The sequence below is a fragment of the Erpetoichthys calabaricus genome, chromosome 10 (assembly GCF_900747795.2).
Source record: "Erpetoichthys calabaricus chromosome 10, fErpCal1.3, whole genome shotgun sequence".
NCBI lineage: Eukaryota > Metazoa > Chordata > Cladistia > Polypteriformes > Polypteridae > Erpetoichthys > Erpetoichthys calabaricus.
This window is the reverse complement of record NC_041403.2, coordinates 54,162,677-54,185,909: the sequence shown is the minus strand read 5'-3', so window position 1 is coordinate 54,185,909 and position 23,233 is coordinate 54,162,677. Positions and strand designations below refer to the sequence as shown.

General features: G+C 37.6%; 1 protein-coding gene across 1 annotated transcript in view; it reads right to left on the bottom strand.

The window, feature by feature from the left end:
• urod (uroporphyrinogen decarboxylase) overlaps positions 1-21,556 on the bottom strand; it is a 28,595-nt gene extending 7,039 nt beyond the window's left edge. The window contains exons 1-7 of the mRNA XM_028811248.2: positions 21,405-21,556; positions 18,014-18,126; positions 13,814-13,893; positions 9,129-9,191; positions 7,996-8,193; positions 6,248-6,409; positions 2,578-2,715 (exon numbers count right to left, since the gene is read on the bottom strand). Coding sequence (XP_028667081.1) covers positions 2,578-2,715; positions 6,248-6,409; positions 7,996-8,193; positions 9,129-9,191; positions 13,814-13,893; positions 18,014-18,126; positions 21,405-21,427 — 777 coding nt within the window. The 5' untranslated portion in view covers positions 21,428-21,556. The remainder of the gene's footprint in view (positions 1-2,577; positions 2,716-6,247; positions 6,410-7,995; positions 8,194-9,128; positions 9,192-13,813; positions 13,894-18,013; positions 18,127-21,404) is intronic.
• Between the last annotated feature and the right edge of the window lie 1,677 nt (positions 21,557-23,233).

Sequence of the window (23,233 nt, the reverse complement as noted above, 5' to 3'; positions counted from 1 at the left end):
CAGTGTTTCGCATACTTAAAAGCACGAAGGGCACGTATTGATTTTCGATTGTTTGTTTTTCTCTGTCTCTCTCTTTCTCTGCTCCTGACGGAGGGGGTGTGAGCTGCCGCCTTCAACAGCTTTGTGCCGCGGTGCTTCGCATACTTAAAAGCCAAACAGCCCTATTGATTTGTTTGCTTTTCTCTATCTCTCTGACATTATCTGCTCCTGACGCGCACTCCTTTGAAGAGGAAGATATGTTTGCATTCTTTTAATTGTGAGACGGAACTGTCATCTCTGTCTTGTCATGGAGCACAGTTTAAACTTTTGAAAAAGAGACAAATGTTTGTTTGCAGTGTTTGAATAACGTTCCTGTCTCTCTACAACCTCCTGTGTTTCTGCGCAAATCTGTGACCCAAGCATGACAATATAAAAATAACCATATAAACATATGGTTTCTACTTCGCGGATTTTCTTATTTCGCGGGTGGCTCTGGAACGCAACCCCCGCGATGGAGGAGGGATTACTGTATTCCAGTCCAGAAGCCTCAGTCTGTATTAATAACATTTGTTCAGACTACTTTAAACTAGAATGTGGCACCAGACAAGGATGCCCTTTGTCACCACTGCTGTTTGAAATCGCCATTGAACCACTGGCGGTCCACTGTCGAAATTCTTATCAGATAATGGGGATTATCCGAGAAGGACTTGAACAGAAAATTTCTCTATATGCAGATGATATGGTCTTATATATATCAGACCCAGAAAACAGTGTGCCTGCAGTTTTAACAGCACTTTCAGATTTTCAAAAGGTTTCTGGTCTCAGAATTAATTTGAATAAAAGCATACTCTTTCCAGTGAATTCATAAGCATATAATATTAGATTGGACACCCTACCTTTTACCATAGCAGATTATTTTAAATACCTAGGGGTAAATATCACAAGTAAAGAAAATTTCACCGTCTGTATGGAAAAAATTAAGCAAGACTTGCATAGATGGTCAACCCTTCATCTCACTCTAGCCAGAAGAATTAACGTTAAGATGAATATCCTTCCTAAGCTTTTTTTATTTCAAAACATCCCAATATATATATATCAATAAATAATTTTTTTAAGCAATTAGATTCAACCATAACCTCATTTATTTGGAACTCAAAACATTCACGTATACGAAGAGCGGCCCTACACAGACCTCAGGCAGAAGGTGGCATGGCTCTACCTAAATTTCAGTTTTATTACTGGGCAGCAAACATACAAGCCATTAAAACCTGGACACAAATAAATGAACATACACAGGCCTGATGGGCAATAGAAGTAAAATCCTGCAGCACTTCTTTATATTCTCTGCTTTGCGCTCCAATAAATGCAAGTTATTGCAAATATACTAATAACCCAATTGTGCTTCACTCACTCAGAACATGGAACCAAATTAGAAAGCAATTTAAGATGGAAAATCTTCTATCTGTGGCACCTCTGCAAGAGAACCACCTCTTTCAACCCTCGCAAACATATCCAGTTTTTAATACCTGGAAAAGCTTTGGGATTAAATTGCTCAGAGATCTTTATATAGACAACATCTTTGCATCCTTTGAACAATTACATTCCAAATTTAACCTTCCAGCTACACATTTCTGTCACTATCTTCAAATTAGAAACTTTGTCAAACAGAAACTGCCCGATTTTCCTCATCTCGTACCCTCCACCATGCTAGAAAAAATACTGCTCAACCTCGAGGACTTACACACCATTTCTGCAATTTATAAAATTTTATTAGAGTCCCTTCCTTTTAAAGATCCAAGAGGACAATGGGAAAAAGGGAAAAGGAGTGGAAGGTAGCAATGCAGAGAATTCACTCAAGCTCCATATGCGCAAAGCACAGAATTATTCAACTCAAAATTATATATCAAGCTCATCTGTCTCGCTTAAAACTGTCCAAAATGTTTCCAGGGCAAGATCCAACCTGCAAACGTTGCAACCAAGCTCCTGCCTCACTGGGTCACATGTTTTGGGCATGCACCAAATTAACTTCATTTTGGACCAAAATTTTTAAGTGCCTTTCAGACAGCCTTGGTGTCACAATCCCTCCTAACCCACTAATAGCTGTGTTCGGTGTTCTTCCAGATGGACTTGAAGTGGAGAAGGACAAGCAAACTGTGATTGCATTCACTACACTTTTGGCTCGCAGACTGATTTTGTTAAATTGGAAGAATCCTAACTCTCCTCTAATAAGTCAGTGGGAAACCGATGTTTTATATTATTTGAAATTGGAAAAAATCAAATTCTCAGTTAGGGGATCTGTACAGAATTTTTTTCAAAACCTGGCAGGATTTAATCAATAATATTTTAGAATAAGAAGAATTTTCTTTTCCTTCTCCATTTATTTTTTTTTTGCCCTATTAAACTCAATAATTTAGGCATGTTTACAAGCCTTAAGTATTACTCCTTTGGACATGCTCTCCTTCTCAGGGGTGGGGTTTGATTTGCTTTCAATCCTATTTTTTGTAAAAATTGATCTATATGTATGGAATGATTACAATAAAATAAAAAAAATAAATAAACAAAAAAAATAAAATCAGCCAAGAACAGTTTTACTCTTACCATAGGGACTGTGTCCAAACTGGATTCTTTTAACTTGGCTTTTACTCTGTGTGCAATGTCTCGTAGGTAAGGCAAGGCAAACTCTGTAAACTGCACAGGACCGAGGCAGCCAGCATGTGATTCAAAGACTTGTAGAGCCTGTGACAAGGCAAACAAAAGAGCAATATGAAAACTAATTATCAAATGTTCCCTCTTTTGTGAAAGCTGGCTAAAAAAACAAAAACAGGTGAAAAATAAACATTCAGTGGCACAACATAACCAAACTAATGGATCAACACTTCCATCTTGTGGTGAAATGTAAAACTGCAACACCATTCTCGATAACTACAACATTCAGGGTTGCTTTCAGAGCAGCTTTGCTTATATTTTCTGAATAGGTTTAAAATAACATTTAAAAGAGCAATTGAAATCTGCCACATTAACATGACAGCAAACAGTGCAGCACAAATAACTAGTGCCGAGATAAGCTCCCTGTTGTGAAGGCCCTGCACTACTGCCAAAGATCAAATAATTAGACCACTTCATAGTACCACCAGGGTAGTCATTAATGCCACTTTGACACCTGTTCCATTTTAACCACTGAACAAGAAGTGAATGGGTGGCTTTATTCTGGCAGAATATTCATACTGTTCTGTCCAGTACTGTTACATGCTCAAAAGTTTCAATTACTTCAAGGCTAGGAAAACAGTCCTCATTGAACATGTAGTTTATTTAAAGACTGAAATACGTAATACTCAATTCAATTCAGTTTGTTTTTGTATAGAGCTCTTCAACGAGTGCAGATGCAGAGAGTTGTGACACGTTCTCATGTAAACTGGAAATATAGATTTAAAAAACAATTACTAAATACTGACTTAACATACCATATATGCTCCAATAAACACCGAGTCTCTTATTGTCGCTGGTCTCTAATAAGCGCTGGGCTTCAGAGGGGACGTGGCCAAATAGTAGCCAGTCTCTACCAGTAGCCGGGTCTTTGATATTTGCCTACTGGCGTACATTGTAAGCGTCTCTATCTTTATAGATAAGTGTAATACATGTGCATGTCAGCACATTGCATATATAAGAAATACGGATATACCGGTTTCTAAAACTGCTTCATTTTTGTGCCAGGTTGACCAAAATTCGGTCGTTATACAGTAATACCGTACAGTAGTGATAAACAGAGAGTGGTACATATGTGTTTTGCTATGAAGAGTCTCCGCGAAGATTCATCACTTTTAACCAGCTGCACATTCCTTATCGTTTTCGCTGTCAACGAGATTAGCCTAGGTCGTCGGACCCGGGACGCATTTACTTATTTTGGACCTGCAAGGTCCTGGATTATGAAATCTACCCTTTGGGCAGAGAGGGGAGTAACAAAGAAAGACCTGCCGTCTTTGTATCCGCTAAAATGGATTTTTCTTGTCATTTTAATCCTTTTCACGTGATTTCTTCACCAACGATACGAGGTGCCCTCGTTATATTTCTGAAGTGCGAAACAAAGATACCACTCTGGAGCACCCTTCCACTTTGGTATTTTGAGAAACTGTACAACATTCCTGTCTCATTTTGGAAGAAGCAGTGCGCGAGGATGGTGCCGGTAGTGGGTCAGCAGAGTTTACCAAAGCAGTTTTTTTTCCACCTATACGTTCGTGTCAATCTATGGTACATTGCCTTCCAAAATGCCGCCGAAACGGTCATTTGACATTGTCTTTAAGATTCGTGCGGTGAAATATGCGAAAGAAACTTCTGGTGAAGCGGCCACTCATCATTATGGTGTTGATCCGAAAAGAATCAGAGTGGAAGAAGCAATATGAAAGTCTGGTGTCTGCAAAAGTGGACAAAAGTACAAGCAGAAAGTGGTTAGAAGGAGGGGGAACCAAGAAAGTTAGTGAAGAACTTGAAGATCATGTATTGTCCTGGATTCTCGAGCAGCAGCGAAAATTTCCAGAAAGATGATTCGTGAATAAGCGAAACTGATTTTCAATACCGAGATCGATGAAGAATCCAAGAGAAAGGAGACTTTTGTTGCGAGTTCCGGCTGATTGCAAAAATTTATGGAGCGTAATTCGTTATCTCTCAGACAAAAAACAACTGTGGCTCAAAAAGATCCAGATAAACTGATTGACAAAGTTGTTTCCTTTGTGATGTGGATTTCTCAGTTGCGGATGACCAAAGGTATCCGAGAATGCAACATTATTGGAATGGATGAGACATTAGTTTGGTTTGACATGCCGGGTGAGAAAACTGTTCATCCCAGCGGAGCAAAAACAGTCTCTACCAAAACTACTGGCCATGAGAAAGATCATTTTATGTTAGTTCTTGCGACCAAGGGTGATGGAACCAAGATGAAGCCATTCATCGTATTTTGACGTGGAATACGAGAAGTGACTAGGTTGCAGCAAGATGTTCAACTTCAAGGAGTCGTCATAACGTGTTCCCAAAATGGATGGATGAAGATCTCACAATCCAATGGCTGCAAAAAGTTTGTGAGAAATTTTCATTCCACAAGAGACTTCTGATTTGGAACTCTTATCGTTGCAATATCAGTGCAAACATTAAACGGGAGCTCAAAAAGTACAACATGGACACAACAGTCGTTCCAGGAGGTTGCACAAAATATGTGCAGCCAGCAGACGTTTCATGGAACAAATCTTTCAAGGACAAGATCAGAGCATTCTATGAAAATTGGATGGCAGGTGACAATGACAAAGAACTCACACGAGGCGGAAATTTGCGCGTACCTTCACGACGTCTGATGGTGACATGGATCATGTCTGCATGGGATGAAATCTCAAATGAAATGATTTGGGAATCTTTCAAAAATTGTGGCATCACCAATTTTAGTGATGGCTATGAGGATTCATTAATTCATTGCCTCAAAGAAAATCAGCCGTGTTTTGAAGGAAGAGGGAAATTGTCGGCGGCAAGAATTCAAAGCATCGTGACAAACCTGGAAGAAGAGGAAAACGATAGTGAACTGGACAACAACGAAGCCATCATTGCGGATTTGGACTAAGAATAGCAGCGAAAGGTACAGAAAGACATTGCCATTTATCTTTAACAGTCTTATTCAGCATGTGAAATTCAAATAAAGTAGCTGTTTGTAATATTAGCCAATATTTTTGTGTACCTACCTGTACCGACACGCACGAAAAAATATTGCGTTCTGAAGGTTTTTGTTAGTAATGGCTGGTCTCTAATAGCAGCCGGTCTCTAAGTGCCGGGAGCCAAAGCTAGTTTTGCAAATAAACGCCGGGGGCCTCTATTGGAGCATATATGGTATACAAAGATACAGATTTGTTAAAACACAATTAAAATTGATTAGCATGAAAGGAGACCAGCACCATCTGTCCTTAAATTAATGGTTGAACTATGGCTAGTCAACATAAGTTGCTCAAATTATTCCCAGCAAGAAACTACTTGCATTTTTCCTAATCACTTCTGTCAGTTAATTTAATAAAATATTCTTGAAACAGAGAAGGCTCTGGAGTCACAAATTAAGCCTTACCTCCCCTTATTCTTTTCTACAAAAAAAAGGTACATTACAGCTTCTTTTTGCAGATTTAAATTTGTGACCAAAAAAAAAAAAAGGACAAAATATACAGTAAAAATGCAATAAAGTCCATTCCAAATTATTATCACAAGTGAACAGCCAACATTACAGAAAATGACCAGCTCTACTCACCTGTGCTCCAGCTTTGACCTGCTCAAAAAGGTATTCCACGATTACATCTGTAAGCTGCCTTAGCAGACGATGACTTGCTTCTGGGTGGTTATACAACCAGCGTTTTGCTTTGGACATGGTAGGTGAGCCTCCCCCCTCAATCATGTATGTCATTAAAGTCCACTGCAAATACAAATGTCATTTAGGCATGAATGCTTGATGTTTTTGTTTACACTTTTAACAATTCAAATAAATACAAAAACAAGTGGACTGTAAAACAAGAATATCAATGTTTAAATGGACAGTTTAACCAACTAATTTAATAAATATGATTATAGTAACATCACACCTCTTAATATTGTAAACAGTCTGACAGTTTCCCTATAGGATTCTGATGCAAAGTACAATTAATGTTTATTTTAATACCAAGAAGTTGCCAAAGTTCCTAAATAGTAAAGCACATCCAAATAAACCAATTATGCTTTACAGATACATATTGGTTTTTATGGCAGTTTGCAGTTTTTAATTTTCTTTAGACTTAAAAAAGCCAAATAGCAATAAACTGCATATTTAATGTAGCTCATATGACGAGCCACATACAGGATGATGAATCAATGCCAATCCTCATACAGAGTTCTTTAGAAATAACTTTCGGTATTCATATTCAGCCTTACCGGTCTAAATAAGAAAATTGTTATCACGCAGACAGCATCCAAAAGCTGAAGTGTATGATCTATCCACCTTGATTGTACTGGAAGCATATGTTTACTACATTTTTACACTAGCATGCAGAACGCTGGATCTCCTTTGCATGCAAAGCAAATGTTAACACTACCACGGTGTGGTTTCTTTGTTCACTGAGATCTCCTTTACCAGTAGGGGAAGATCTGACCATATTCAAAGCCAAAAATATGCAAAGATTGAGAATATTCAAATAGGGCCAAAAATATTGTTACCCACCCTCCCACACACACTGCTTAGCTTGATGATGCATTACAATAAAGTAATAATTAGTAAGTTCTAATGTTGATATGTGAAACTGTAACACTTTTTATTAAAAATGAGAAGCAGTGCAGGCAAATACGAATTAATCTAATAACAAATCAACGATCTGAAGTGACACCAATATGACACACAGACTTTGTGTGGATGAATATGACATTAAACCAGAGATACACAAAGAGCCCTTTAAATCGCTGTTCAGATGCAAGAAATTGTAGATTACAAATTTCAACCCTACCCCACAAAGACACACTATAAAATATTTTCCTTCATATCTTATAGTGCTTTTAAAAATGTCAGGCCACTTTGACCATTATGTAGCAATATTATGGCAGGGCAGGCTCAGTAGTTGGGAGAGACTGTTTTATTGCAACCCAACGTCTAGTAAATGATTTAAAAAAATAATCAAAAATAAACATCTGTCTTATTACTTCTGCATTTGCACGTATTCAAAGTATGTAATCACTGCTGCACTTCTAAGATCAATATTGCTCTTCCCATATTGGTAAGTTTCACAATTAACCACAGATATTATATCTAGATCAAAACAGAAAATAAGTTATTTTTTGCAATTTAACAAAGTGTTACTCTTTCTTTATATATACAAAGTACTTAAACACATAAGAGTCTAATTTTAAAAACTTAGCAGAATAATCTGTGACGATACAAATAACTTAAGTGAATACATCACCTGATACCTATATATATTTTTTAAAGTTGTTATTGAACAAGAACGTCTTTTAACAAATCCTAATTTATTGCCTCACCGGAGCACCTGAGAAGCCAATCAATGGGACCTTGCCTTCTAGCTTATGGCGTGTAAGTGTAATAGCTTGAAAGACATATCCCAGCTCTGCAGTCACATCAACCTTCACTTTTAGTCTATTCAAGTCTTCAGGGTCTTTAAGAGGATCTGGGAATGTTGGCCCCTTAGCAGGAACCATAAGCACTTCCATCCCTAGTGCCTGTAAAAACAGAAACAGTTTTAATAGGTTCATAAATCCACAAAATGAGTCCAGTTTCTTTAAAAGGAAGCTAAATGGCAACTACTTACAGAATTCATATGAAAGAAAAAAAAAGCATGCCATCTATAAACTGATTTGCAGTATATTCAATAAAAAAACAGAAAGGACTGCTTTGATATTTCATTGGAATTGGTTTTGCATTGATCAATTCTGCAATTCAAACTTCATCTTAATATAAAAGTTTCTACCTGTGGCAAAATTAGCAGATTTTTAGATACTAATTTACTTTGTAGTACTTACTATCATTGCATGCTGCTTTCTTTTCAGAGCATTTAATTCAGAGTACCATTCAGTACATTTCCAATAGCTAAGCATGACACTCAGATGACAAACTAGCAAATTCATGTATTTTTCACCCTACTTTGAATCTTAAATGCTAATCACAATTGGCAGAACTCCCACATTACTAAAACTCCTGTGTCTAACTAGAAGAAAACCTATGAAGAAAAAAAAAATAAAATATATATATATATATATATATATATATATATATATATATATATATATATATACACACACACATACACATACATACACATTACTTTTATTTATATATATAATCAGTAATAATATAGACTAATCTAGTGAGCTCTATTTATATAGTGTATTACATGTTAAAAATGTTATTGCAAAACCCCATAAACAAGGAAAAAAAGAAAAATGTCTTGAGCCAAAGAAGAATGTAGAGGTTCCAAAAGTGACCCAAGTTCTTATTTTACATAGTTGCTCCCACCTCAATAATTTTTATGATGCATGAATATATATAAAACTTGAGTTTTAATAAGAAATGAGTAGTACTGCATTTGGAAAATGCCAATACAGAGTAAAATGTAATTTCTAGACAAATGTCTTGCATGCCCACCTCCCATACTAACCTGAGGAATGACAAGGATATCAGAGAAGATGATAGCAGCATCTAAAGGAAACCTCCTCAAAGGCTGCCAAGACAATACAAAGGAAAAGAAAAGAAATGGTAAGGTTTACTGTGTAATATTCATTATTACTGCTGTATGATTGTATACCATATCATCAGGATTTCTTGTGTCATACAACAGTTGATGATCTTGCTGTAGTGCTGAAATGCATTTTTGGTACTTGCATTAACAAATTGCATCCTTTCTCCATTTCAACAGATGGTGTACAACAAACATGAGCACTGCTGCAGAGATTCAAATAGCAAATGTTCTGTCCATATTTAAGTCTTATGTTTGGGTTCATTTTGCCTTTCATGTTAAAGCAAAGACGAGAATATAAAAAAAATGCCATTTTTAAGCATTACAATATTAAAAGCTAGTATTCTAGGACACTATAAACTTGGGACTTCAAATTCAGCTGGCCAAGAGCACTTGAAGGCTGATTATTAATTAATTTAGAATTCTCTACATGCATCAAGTGATGTAATCAATGAAAAAGTGGAGAATAAGAAACCCCTGCTTAGATCTCTTATGACACATTACAGGTTGGTGAAACATACAAGTAAGAATTTGACTGTACTATTACACAGGATAATAAATGTGAACTTAAACATTCAGCTGCAGTGAAATGCATCCATCCATCCATCCTCTTCCGCTTATCCGAGATCGGGTCGCGGGGGCAGCAGCTTGAGCAGAGATGCCCAGACTTCCCTCTCCCCAGCCATTTCTACTAGCTCTTCTGGGGGAATCCCGAGGTGTTCCCAGGCCAGCTGAGAGACACAGTCCCTCCAGTGTGTCCTGGGTCTTCCCCAGGGCCTCCTCCCGGTTGGACGTGCCCGGAACACCTCACCAGGGAGGCGTCCAGGAGGCATCCTGATCAGATGCCCGAGCCACCTCATCTGACTCCTCTCGATGCGGAGGAGCAGTGGCTTTACTCTGAGCTCCTCCCGAATGACTGAACTTCTCATCCTATCTTTAAGGGAAAGCCCAGACATCCTGCGGAGGAAACTCATTTCAGCCGCTTGTATTTGCGATCTCATTCTTACGGTCACTACCCATAGCTCATGACCATACATGAGGGTAGAAACGTAGATCGACTGGTAAATTGAGAGCTTTGCCTTATGGCTCAGCTCCTTTTTCACCACGACAGACCGATGCAGAGCCCGCATCACTGAGGACGCCACACCAATCCGCCTGTCGATCTCCCGCTCCATTCTTCCCTCACTCGTGAACAAGACCCTGAGATACTTGAACTCCTCCACTTGGGGCAGGATCTCGCCCTCAACCCTGAGAGGGCACTCCACCCTCTTCCAGCTGAGGACCATGGTCTCGGATTTGTAGGTGCCAATTCCCATCCCAACTGCTTCACACTCGGCTGCGAACCGATCCAGAGAGAGCTGAAGATCATGGCCTGATGAAGCAAACAGGACATCTGCAAAAAGCAGTGACCCAATCCTGAGCCCACCAAACCAGACCCCCTCAAAGCCTTGGCTGTGCCTACAAATTCAGCCCATAAAAGTTATGAACAGAATCGGTGACAAAGGGCAGCCATGGCAGAGTCCAACTGTCACCGGAAACGGGTTTCACTTACTGCCGGCAATGCGGACCAAGCTCTGACACCGGTTGTACAGGGACCAAACAGCCCTTATCTGGCCTTTTCCAAGTCCACAAAACACATGTAGACTGGTTGGGCGAAACTCCCATGCACCCTCCAGGACCCTGCCAAGGGTGTAGAGCTGGTCCACTGTTCTACGACTAGGACGAAAACCACACTGTTCCTCCTGAATCTGAGGTTCAACTATCTGATGGACCCTCCTCTCCAGGACCCCCGAATAGACTTCTCCAGGGAGGGTGAGGAGTGTGATCCCTGCAGTGAAGTTCCATGAATAAAAGGACAATTTCCTTATAACAAAAACTAAGAAGACACAAGCATTACAGGGTTTGTTTTTTTTTTCTAATTAACATGGAACTTTTAAAATTGCTTAACTCTTTTAGGGCGGATGTCGACTTTTGTCGACAGGAGGGGTTGAGGGCGCATGTCGACAAAAGTCGACATCCAGGGATAGAGGGCGACAATCAGCTGTTAATGGCGACAAATCTCACTGTCACGTCACAGGCATTCCCTCTGTGCTTGGAGGAATGCTAGACTCGTTGACTCGGCAAATAAACCTTGCGTGTGCGTGAGTTGCGAAATGTAAACAGGCAAGATGGCACCGACATGTGAAAAGGCAGCGAAGCAAGTGCAGAAAAGAAAACACTCGCATTATGCGCATTTGCGCATTATCGCGGAGTCGGACTCTTGATTTTTCAGAATCGGACTTTATTGGCAGTGATCAGGAGATCGAGCAAGAGAGTTAGAAGCAGGCATCAGCTGATCAGACACCAGCCGATGCCGCGCCAGCGGATCTGCTGCCAGTTGCGTGCCTTCGCACAGCCGATGCATCTACGGCAAGGTTCGCATGGGATAAATACACAGACATTGATCCGTTGAGAGCTGATCTGGCTACCGGAGTTTACAACACGGCATGGCTTGCTGTTGGACACGACAGATCACCAGCTGCTGTACTTCAGGCTGCTGTCTCCTGATGCTGCTTTTCAGCTACTGTCAGACGAGACAAACAGGTAGGCAGAGATTTTTTTTGAATCGCGGGCTGCGTTTGCATCGCATTCTCGTTTTTCAAAGTGGAAACCCACAACGAAAGACGAGATGAAGCGCGCTGTGGCATTACAAATAGAGATGAGACAGAATTGGTGATATAACTTCAGGGAGCATTGGTCCAAACGTGTTTTGTCCCCTGGTGGCTTAGGTACGTGCTGCTGCAAAGTTTTATTCACTTCTGTAATAAACAGAAGCAAATCCCATGGGGTGAGCCAGGCTATAATGCCATACATAAAGTTCATAAAGTTTCAGAAGATGAAAAGAGGTGACAATACGTTTTCATGCTGGCAGAAAACTTGGTGGCAGTGGCATGGCATGATGGCAAATGGGTGACTTGTCTCTCTACAGTACACACTAACAATATATGTTAGAAAGTGCAGCAACAGACAATTGAAAAATAGGCACCAAAGCAACACGTATTGTAAGGAGTGCAATGTGGCAATGACTGAAATTGGCTGCTTTGAGCGAGATCAGACTTTGCTGTGTAAAATGTATGTGATATGTATGTGAAATCATAGAGTATGCAGGCTCATGCAACATGCAAGACAGTAACATTTGTCAAAAGGAAATATTTTTTGTTGATTTGATATGTTAAACAATTGCTTTGTGTTCTTTTTTTAAAAATGTTAGTTTTTGGAAAAATATTCAGCCCTGGGAGAAAAGAAACAAAAAAAAAATTAGCCCTAAAAGAGTTAAACCATACACACGTATATACATTTTGCTTGTGTAAAAAATTTATAATAATCTGATGTGAAAATAGCACATCAATGTCTATTACAACTTTAAAATGTGCTAATACTGATTTACATTTAAATATGAAACATTATAAATTGCTGGTTGAGGGCTCTAACATAAACTTGTTTTAATTTCACAAGGGACGAATCAAAGCTAAATTTAGACTACAGCTACACCACTCTAACATAAATAATTTATCGAGACATTAAAATGATAAAATTGGTACTAACCTATTCTGTTGTAAGAGTATTATACCTTATCATCGGACGTCTGTCATTTTAAACAATCTAAGAAAAACATCAGAATAAACTATGTTTTTTTCCCTAGCAATCATTATGTATCAATTATAAAGTATGTGTTCAAAAGCCTAAAAAAAACTCTTTTAAAAAATTAGAACATTTACACACATTTACAAGATGATTGTGATTTATAAAGGTTGAACGGAGTAGAAATGTGCCTACACCCGTTTTTATAAACTGGATTTTTATTTTGATGTACACACTCTTTCATGCTCTAATCTACAGCAAAGTTTTATAAATGACACCCCACGGCTTCACATTTCAATCTCTTTGGAGCCCTCAAAGGTCCCATACTATCCATGGAAACGTACTTTGGCATGATTATGAAGTTACTGTAGAAGTGACTACATGTACAGAATTCAAACTGCTACAAGAAGGGGATACAGGTTTCAAACTGGCAGAAGGCCGCTGAAGTTGATGGAGATTACATAGAAAGTAACATCTAGTTCTCATAGTATAATATGTTCAAACGATCCTAGAATAAATTACCAGCAATAATAAACGTTGTGCTGCAAAACGTTCTGGACAGCCCTACCCAGTTTATTATTTACTTTAAATTTTAACATATTCTTTTCTATATAATAATGATTGCTCACTGTAAAGACCTAGTCAAATACACCTGCAAATTTGTAGTTAAATTTCAAAATTATACTAGCATTTAACCTTTTTTTTATATATATACAGTTGTGTTACATCTATTACAACTATTCTCAAACTCAAATCTCTGTTTATAAAATAAAAAAGAAAATGCATGTTCCCTATCTCTGTCACCTGTAAAAAATCTCAACAGCAGTAGCCTAACAACGTGAGGATAGTGCAAAGCTACTAACTAATTAACTTTCTCCAAAATTTACTGTCAGTAGCAAAGTTACAAACATGATTCAGAACTTTAATAATGAAATGTATTGTACAATTTCATTTGAAAATTAAATGCAATTAGCTAGATATTCTACCTGTAATGTCAACTCGCAGCATGCAGATGGTGTCCGGCATGTTTCAAAGAAGTCTTTTCCTGCTCTTGACTCTCTGAACTCTTTATAAAAGAGACAAAATGTCAGTCAGTATTGGTTATAAAATATCACAACAAAATAAGAAACCACATTTCCTTTAATCAGCAATACATCAATCAGTAACAGATGCATTAAGACTGTTCTGATGTATCACTAGCTTATTTAAGAATCTCAACCATTTTCTATACAGAAGTAAACTAAAGAGTTTTTAAAGCATTTTTTCCAACATCTAGGCCCAAATTCCAGGACGAAACTCCACCACTATCTGAAAATCATGAGACATGTGCTGTCGCTGCAGAGGATACACTTAGGATGTCGCTCACAAAGGATCCAGAAGAAAAAGAGAATACATACAAAGAACAAAGGTACTGAAAAGAACTGGAAAGGTTGCCTAATGTGACAGCATAAGAAGGCAGAAACCACTGTTAATCCAGAATAACATAAATGGTCATCTGTTATTTGTCAGGAGTTTTATCAGAATGTTCCAGGGACAGATGATACAAAAATGGAACTCTTTCAATTACATGGGTCCCATTATATTTAGCCTTAAGTAAACACAAACACCGTAAGAACATTATACAAGCAGTCAAACATGGTAGTGGTAGAATGATGGTGTGGGGATGCTTTGCAGTATCAAGGCTTCGATTACTTGCCATAACTGATGGGACTTGTTAACTCTGTTCTGTATCATTTTTTAATTTCATTTTTTCTAATTGATAAAATTGAACTTTTTTCATATATGTATGCTATATAAGTGTTCCATCACAATTTCTCATATCTTTGCAGTCTTTTATTTCCCCCACCACACACACAAATTCCTGTTGTTTTCAAACAAATATTCTTGATTTCCGCTCATTAACATGACATTTATGTAGCTCCCTAGTTGTTTTTGCTACAAACCCTTCTGCAAATGTTTCACACTTTATTTGGGCTGAGTGTCTGGAAGTGAATGAGAAGAAGTGGTGAAAAAACTGTACACTTGCAAAAAATACCTTTTCAGAGTTGTTTGTGCATGCTGCAATTAACCCACAAGTCAATCAAAAGCAATAAGGGTATTTTTACATACCAAACTGTGTCTTCTTTAATATAAATCACAAGTTTCCATGTTGTCCACTCTCTTTCATCATTAAAATATGCGATTTGCATACATACATACTGAGGCAAGCAGTGTGTCACAGATGAATGCATCTGCTTTAATCAAAGGTCTCATCTGTGTCAAGCAATGCGCAGTGAAAGGTTCATTAACATTGGAAAGCTGAGGTTTAGAGCATTCCAATGATGTATGGTTGTATATGATTGGTCACTCATATTACATATCACAGCTGTGTGTAAAAGGCAGAAAATAAATGGCAACAGCTCTTCTTCACACACCATTACACACACAGCTTCTGTCGGACTATATGGGGATTGTTTAACTGATGCGCAAAAAATCTTGGAAGTTTGTAGTAGTGAACTGTTTTCCTCAGACAGTTGAGGAAGACCTAGACAAGTAACAGAATGCTAGTAATATGAAACAAAGATCTTGAGTCAGATTCTGATCACAATTTTGAACAATTCAATGCTATGCTTGATTTTTAAGTATTGCTCATAGTATGACTTTGAATCATCACAGCAGGCAGTTTTACAGTTCAAGCATTATGGGTTCTATTACCATACCTGGGGGTTGTCTGCTGCACGCTCTACCTATGTCAGTTTCCTGAGCAGAACTCTTCCAGTTTCAACTTAGAGTACCAGCAACATACCCACTACCAGTTTAATGTGGGGGACCCCCTACAACCCATTCCCCATCAAATAACTTTGTTCCATTCCACGGTTTCCAGGTAAACCAGAGAAGATATGTGAATTGCAGAACAAAAACCCCTATGCTAAAAATGTTACTCTGCGTCTAGTGATAAACAGAAATTATTTCATAGACTGGGATTAAAAATATTTCTGAAAGTAAAGCTTTGGATTTATTTATTTATAAAGCACTTTAAAAACAACATCAAGGCTGACCAAAGTGCTGTACAATAAAAACCCAACATAGACACACAATAACCAAAGGGTAAATGAAACAGAAACACATAATAGCTGATGACATTCATAATAAAAAGTATACAGATAGCCAACATATCGTACTGGGTTAAAAGCCAGAGAGTAAAAGTGTGTTTTTAAATAAGATTTAAAGACAGCTAGTGAAGGAGCCTGCCTAACGTGCAATGGCACATCGTTCCAGAGTTTTGGGGCTGCAACTGAAAAAGCCAAATCACCTCGGAGTTTGCATCGTGCCTTGGGAACACGTAAAAGCATCTGGTTTGGATGAGTACATAATTATATGTTCACAGTTATAAATTATTTGTTGCTTCAGAGTGATATGTAGTGTGTATTTGTGTGTATATTTTTTTCTAAATCTAAAATATAACTAACTACAGAGAAATTGTTTAGGTGCAAGAAACTAAATGTTTCAAAATAACTTTGCAATAATACAGGATGACATCTAAACTTCGTACAGTGATAACTGACAGATTGGAACACAAAAAAAATTGACTTCAGGGTTCTGCATCATAAAACGTCTTAAATACTGTAAAATCCAATTATTCAGGGAAAAAGTCCTAGTATTTACTTGATATTGGTTTAAAACAAAGGTTTGTATTCATATGAACACTATATTTTAAAATTTGAAGTGTTGTACTCACTACTCTTTAGCTTTTTGTGTTCATTTTTGGGTATGAAATTTAGGCACAATACCAACAAAAACCCTTTAGGGCATAAAGGGTTAAATAATTAGCAAGTTTAGATGATCTTCAAATATCTGTTGTGTCCTACAACAACAACATTTATTTATATAGCACATTTTCATACAAAAAGTAGCTCAAAGTGCTTTACATAATGAAGAAAAATAAAAGACAAAGTAAGAAATTAAAATAAGACAACATTAGTTAACATAGAAAAGGAGTAAGGTCTGATGGCCAGGGTGGACAGAAAAAACAAAAAAAAAAACTCCAGAAGGCTGGAGAAAAAAATAAAATCTGTAAGGGTTCCAGGCCACGAGACCGCCCAGTCCCCTCTGGGCATTCTACCTAATATAAATGAAATAGTCCTCTTTGTAGTTAGGGTTCTCACGGAGTCACTTGATGCTGATGGTCATACAGACTTCTGGCTTATAATCCATCCATCATTGTTGGAACATCATGGTGCTTTCGGTAGATGGTGGTGCATAGCTCACGTTATGTCCCGAGATAATCTGACCTAATGGAAGCATGTAGATTGAGAAGAGCAGCGGACCCAGGATAGAGCCTTGTGGAACACCAAATAGGATATCATGTGTCTTTGAATTATAATTACCACAACTAACAAAGAATTTTCTCCCTGCCAGGTAGGATTCAAACCAATTTAAGACACTGCCAGAGAGGCCCACCCATTGACTAAAGCGATTCTTAAGACCATTAATGTTTTGAGAACTACAGAGATCAAATCTTTGACCTAATATGTAAACACCCTTTTCAAAAGACACCTTTTTGCCAAAATATGAGAGAGACGACAAACCCAGTATGCCCATAATGTAAAACCCAAAGTGTTTATTAATCCAATTACTTATTGTGCTGAATCAGTTCATAAATGCATCAAAAAGGCAGTTCATTCTGTTGTAACTGTACATTGGAAATGGATGAATACTGTAGACTTTATATGAATGAAATTGTTCTGAATTAATGCTTGGCCATTACTTTTGTTGTTTTAACTTTTTATTCTTCATTGTATTTCAACTTTTTTAAATACATTAAAGAGCAATGCTAAGTATTTTAAATAATCTGGAAATTATTTCATTCACAAAGATATATTTGGAAAAGTGACAAGTCGTACAATGTTGAGACACATGTGGTGGTATGAGGGTAAATCAAAAAGTAAAGGCAATTTGAATATTGTGTGGTAACCACAATGGATAAAAGCTGATGCATCAAGAAGTGCATGAACCTACAAGGAACACTATGTGGAGAAGTGTAGGAACTGTTACGCTCATCTGCTCACAGGTACCGGTATTAAAGTTAACTTCCTTTACTTTTTGATTCTCCCGTGTGTGTATTATATATATATATATATATATATATATATATACACATACACATACATAAACACTGCAACTAGAACTAGATGTTAAACACATACCTGGTAGATATCTGCCTGCCTGTCTCATGCACCACACTGGAACATACTGGGTCTCCTGTCCTTTTGCAGCTCGTAGAAATGTGTCATTTTTTAATTCTGGAAAATCTTTGGGTCTGAAGAAAGAAAAAAAAAAAGACAGGTTTAACATTATTTAAATTTATTAAAATTTCTCACTTAATTTAGAATTATTGTGAAATCATTTTCAGTTAAAAATGTTTCCTAGTTTATACATCAAATCAGATTCACTGTTTAGTGCACTACACTCAACATAACTGTGTAACCTACTGGTTAAGTCTGACTCCAATCCTACCCTACTTTTGTGTATGGATCTTTATCAGTGCTCACACAAAATTATATTTTCCTATGAATTAAAAAAACTCTTTGGAAGCAGAAAGTTTTATTTAGCAAACAGGCAACGATACTTACATTTTTAATACAAAAACACATTATACAATATTATTAGGATATGGTCCTACTGGTTCACATTTAATATTATCTGAGCTTGGTGTCCCTTCTTAGAGTGTTAAACAAAAGAGTTCTAAATTAACTGACTTCTGGTTTAAGTAACGGTTTTTATTTTTCAGCGATTTTCCCAGCTCTAAGGAATAACCTAAAGACAGACCAAGTATAAGCAGCTGATAAGAGGTTCTTGCACTTACTCTACATGATATGGTGATGAGCTTAATGTAATAACTATGGGAACTAACACTGCTCCTTGCGATCAAAAAAAGAAAGAAAAAAAAAATAGTCAATGAGGTTTGGGTATGTAGTTAGGATGTCACCGGACACCTTTGAAAGAATATTAGCCAGGCACCCCAGTAGAAGATGCAGGACAATGTTTAACAAAAAAAAAAAAAAAAAGTATCTTTCTCATGTGGCTTGGGACCACCTGTGAATTTCCTTGGAACAGTAAGAAAACGCTGCTGGACTTATTGTTTGTTTTGTGTGTTGCCTTTGCCATCACTACTGCAGTGATTAGGTAGAAAGTGAGTGGGATTCATTTTCTGAAACTACTTATTCCATAATAAAGTCATAAGGAACCTGGAACTTATTCCAGTAACTCTGCATGAAACAGAAACCAGTTCTGGATTAAGTACCTGCTCGTCACAGTGTGCATTCACCCATACATCCACAGTCACATCTAAACAATTTACAGTCTGTAATCAATCTTACCCATGCCTAGCAGTATTACTGTCCCATGTACAGAGTATAGTTAAAACATATTAGGGTGCAAGAACAAACTTGAGAAAACCCAATGCCAAAACGGGAAGACAGTGCAAACTCCATACAAAGAGTTCCAACTTAAAAAATTGTAAATTGTAATTAAAAATACAGTGGGAGTTCAGGATGTAGTTTGTAGATGGGTGCAGAATTGGCTAATACACAGGAAGCAGAGAGCAATGGTACAAGGAACCTTGGTAATATTAATATTGTTGTTCCTCAGGGGTCAGGGCTACGGCCACTACTATATATATATGATTTGGATAAGAATATAAATAATAACAAGCTGGTTAAGTTTGCTGATGATACCAAACTAGGTGGATTGACAGATAATTTCGAATTTGTTCAGTCATTACAGAGGGACCTGGACAGCATACAGGCTTGTGCAGATTTGTGGAAAATGAAATTTAATGTATGTAAAAGTAAAAATGTTAGGTTTGAATACACAATGGGAGGTCTGAAAATTGAAAGTACACCTTTCAGTAGTCAATAAGAAGGCTAACTGAATGTTAGGTTATATAGCACAATGTGTAGAGTACAAGTCACAGTAGGTTATGCTCAAACTTTATAACACACTGGTGAGACCTCACCTGGAGTACTGTGTGCAGTTGTGGCCTCCAGGCTACAGAAAAGAAATAACAATGCTAAAAAAAGTCCAGAGAAGAGCAACTAGGCTGATTCCAGACCGCAGGGGATGAGTTATTAGGAAAAAGTAAACGAGCGGACCCTTTTCAGTTTAAGCAAAAGAAGATTAAGAGGTGACATGGTTGAAGTGTTTAAAATTATGAAGGGAATTATTAGTACAGTGGACTGAGATTTTAAAATGTTACCTTGTTAAAGGTAATTTCACACAAACATTAAAAGGTTTTTCTTCACAGTGAGAAACAGACACATGGAAAAAGTTGCCAAGTAGTGTGGTAGACAGTTGGACATTAAGGGCCTTCAAAGCTAGACTTGATGTTATTTTAGAAGAATTAAGTGGATAGGACTGGTGAGCTTTTATGGGCTGAAAAGCCCATTCTCATCTAGATTGTTTTAAAAACTGGACTCTGGAGCAGAGTGGCAACAACTCTAACAACTGTTTTATACTCTGCTTCCCTATTTTTAATTAATTTTCAAATATAAATAACTTTGGGTATCTAAAATGAATACTTTGATATTATTTGTATTTCATTCAATTCCTTTTTTCTTTTCACAGTTAAAGTACAGATATTACCAGTTAAGAACTATAATGTATTTCAAACACCAAATGTCCAGGTTCAACAAGACAGCAGAATTTCAAACTATTTTATCACAGCTACCATACCTCTTTGTTCGCTATCATTTCCTGGAATCCCTGGCCAGAGTGCTAAATGTCAGAAGCTGCATATGATAAGGGTTAAATGTAACACTGGGAAACTGATGGTTAACGGTCTTTACTCTCAAACAGTGCAGGGATGCACAGTGGGTAACAGGGCTGGGTCACAAACCAAGAGGAGTGAGTTTGCAAAATATACTGTGATAATTCATGCTGGCTACAGACTTGCAGCATACAGCTCTTTTTCAGGATACAATATGAAAATAATACTAAAGCAAACACAGTTAATTATGTATTATCGTAACACTTTGCTATATCAACGCCACTTGCATGATTTGGTAATGCTTATACAGATCAAAAAAATTATATACCAGTACACATGGTCAATCACAATAATAATTCCGTAAAAGCTTACAACTAATCTCTTAATCCATTTCAGGACAGCAGAAGCCAATCACGACAACACATATACGTATTTTTCGAATTTATAAAAAAATAAGTAAAAGATTTAAAATCAACTAAAAACAAAAAGCAAGAGAGGGACACTTTTCAGCTCACGTAACAATGCGACTTTACTTGATTTCACAATAAAAACTAATATTATAATATATTTTAAACAACGTACGGTATTTCAGCTTCAGACCAAGAGATAATATTGAACATTACAAAAACGGCCCTAATTGTTACAATATTCTCCTTCAACGTCAGGCAAACCAGCATCAAAAATGAATCGTTTTTATTTTAAATTCCTAAAACTACAACTAGTTAGCAGTGAACTAGAACTGAAACAATTCGGCACTACGGGACGAGTTATTTTTCTCTTTAAAAACCTAAATTAACTCTCTTGTTCCATTAAAGGAAAATGGTACGTACAGAATATGATTGTCCTGCTGCATGCTTAAAGCGTCCGACTTCCAACGATGCCGCAAACTTTCTGATAGTTGCTTCAGGTCCAAGCGCCCGCTGAACACCTGACGTCAGGGGTCGGTGCTTTTTTTTTTTTTTTTTTTTTTTAAATGAATTTGTTCCTAGTGTGTATCGCCACGCCCACAAGTATTAGCCACTCAGCCATCTTGAAAATGAAGGGTCCAGGAAGAGGTGTCCATGTACAAGCCAGAAAGTCCAGATTGAAAAGAATGTTGGAGAGCGAGTCTTTTTTTGCAAATGATTTTATAATTGCATTTATGATAAGCTCAAATTTTCGTACATTTAAACAGTAAGTAAGAAAATGTCGCGGTAAAAATGAGACACGTATGTCTTCATGCAGGCAAATTTCTTAACCAAATCAAACTACTGTACCCACATATTACCATATAACCCCGTATAGATGCGTACGTGTATTCCTGCTCCCAAACATTTACGTATTTTCTGAAATGATTGATTCATTTCCAAAATCGCATAAGCTAATCCAGAGCTGTGTAGCATATGGGTGCATGGCACAAGCCGACGCTTGACAGGGAACGCTCACCTGGATCGGTCCAATTAAAAAATTATGCAGATTTGTAAATGTATCTTTACACAAGTCTACAACAGAAAAGGCGTGCGTTTTCTCACGGGCATTAGGAAAATACATAAGTAACACAACCACAGTGCAAAAACTATAAAAGACCACACTATTAGAACATCGAACACAAGATAGATAGATAGATAGATAGATAGATAGATAGATAGATAGATAGATAGACAGATAGATAGATAGATAGATAGATAGATAGATACTTTATTAATCCCAATGGGAAATTCACATTCTCCAGCAGCAGCATACTGATACAATAAATAATATTAAATTAAAGAATGATAATAATGCAGGTGTTTTGCACCTGAAGATGGCCTAATAAAAATGGTTACTGCAAAATTTCCATCCATCCATCCATTTTCCAACCCGCTGAATCCGAACACAGGGTCACGGGGGTCTGCTGGAGCCAATCCCAGCCAACACAGGGCACAAGGCAGGAAACAATCCTGGGCAGGGTGCCAACCCACCGCAGGACACATACAAACACACCCACACACCAAGCACACACTAGGGCCAATTTAGAATCGCCAGTCCACCTAACCTGCATGTCTTTGGACTGTGGGAGGAAACCAGAGCGCCCGGAGGAAACCCACGCAGACACAGGGAGAACATGCAAACTCCACGCAGGGAGGACCCGGGAAGCGAACCTGGGTCCCCAGGTCTCCCAACTGCAAGGCAGCAGCGCTACCCACTGCGCCACCGTGCCGCCTGCAAAATTTGTTTTTTGAAATTGTTATACAGTAATGTAAAACTTAGAGGAAACTCACAGTAGCCTACTCTAGCCAGAAAAAAGTTAAGATAAGATGCCTTCATCCGCCTGTAGATGCAATCACTCATTGAAGCTCCGGCGAAAAGGAGAGAAGTTTCATGTTTTGCATTTACACATATAAGTCTGGATAGAAAATCCAGACCACTTAACTCATTTCTTTAGCTTGCAGCCATGCAATCAAACTATTGGAATATGCTAATTTCTTGAAAAAGACAGGATAAGTGAACAAAATTAAAACGAATGTCAAAGCTCCATCATGCTATTGTTGATGTTATCAAGGTTAAGAATGAACAAAATTGAAATAACTAATCAAAGAAACAAAGAGCTTTAAGAACACTACTCAATTGGCCAGTTTTGATTAACTGCTCATTAGCTCAGATTCTAGATGTTCATTTTGTGTTGTTTTAGTTCTATTGG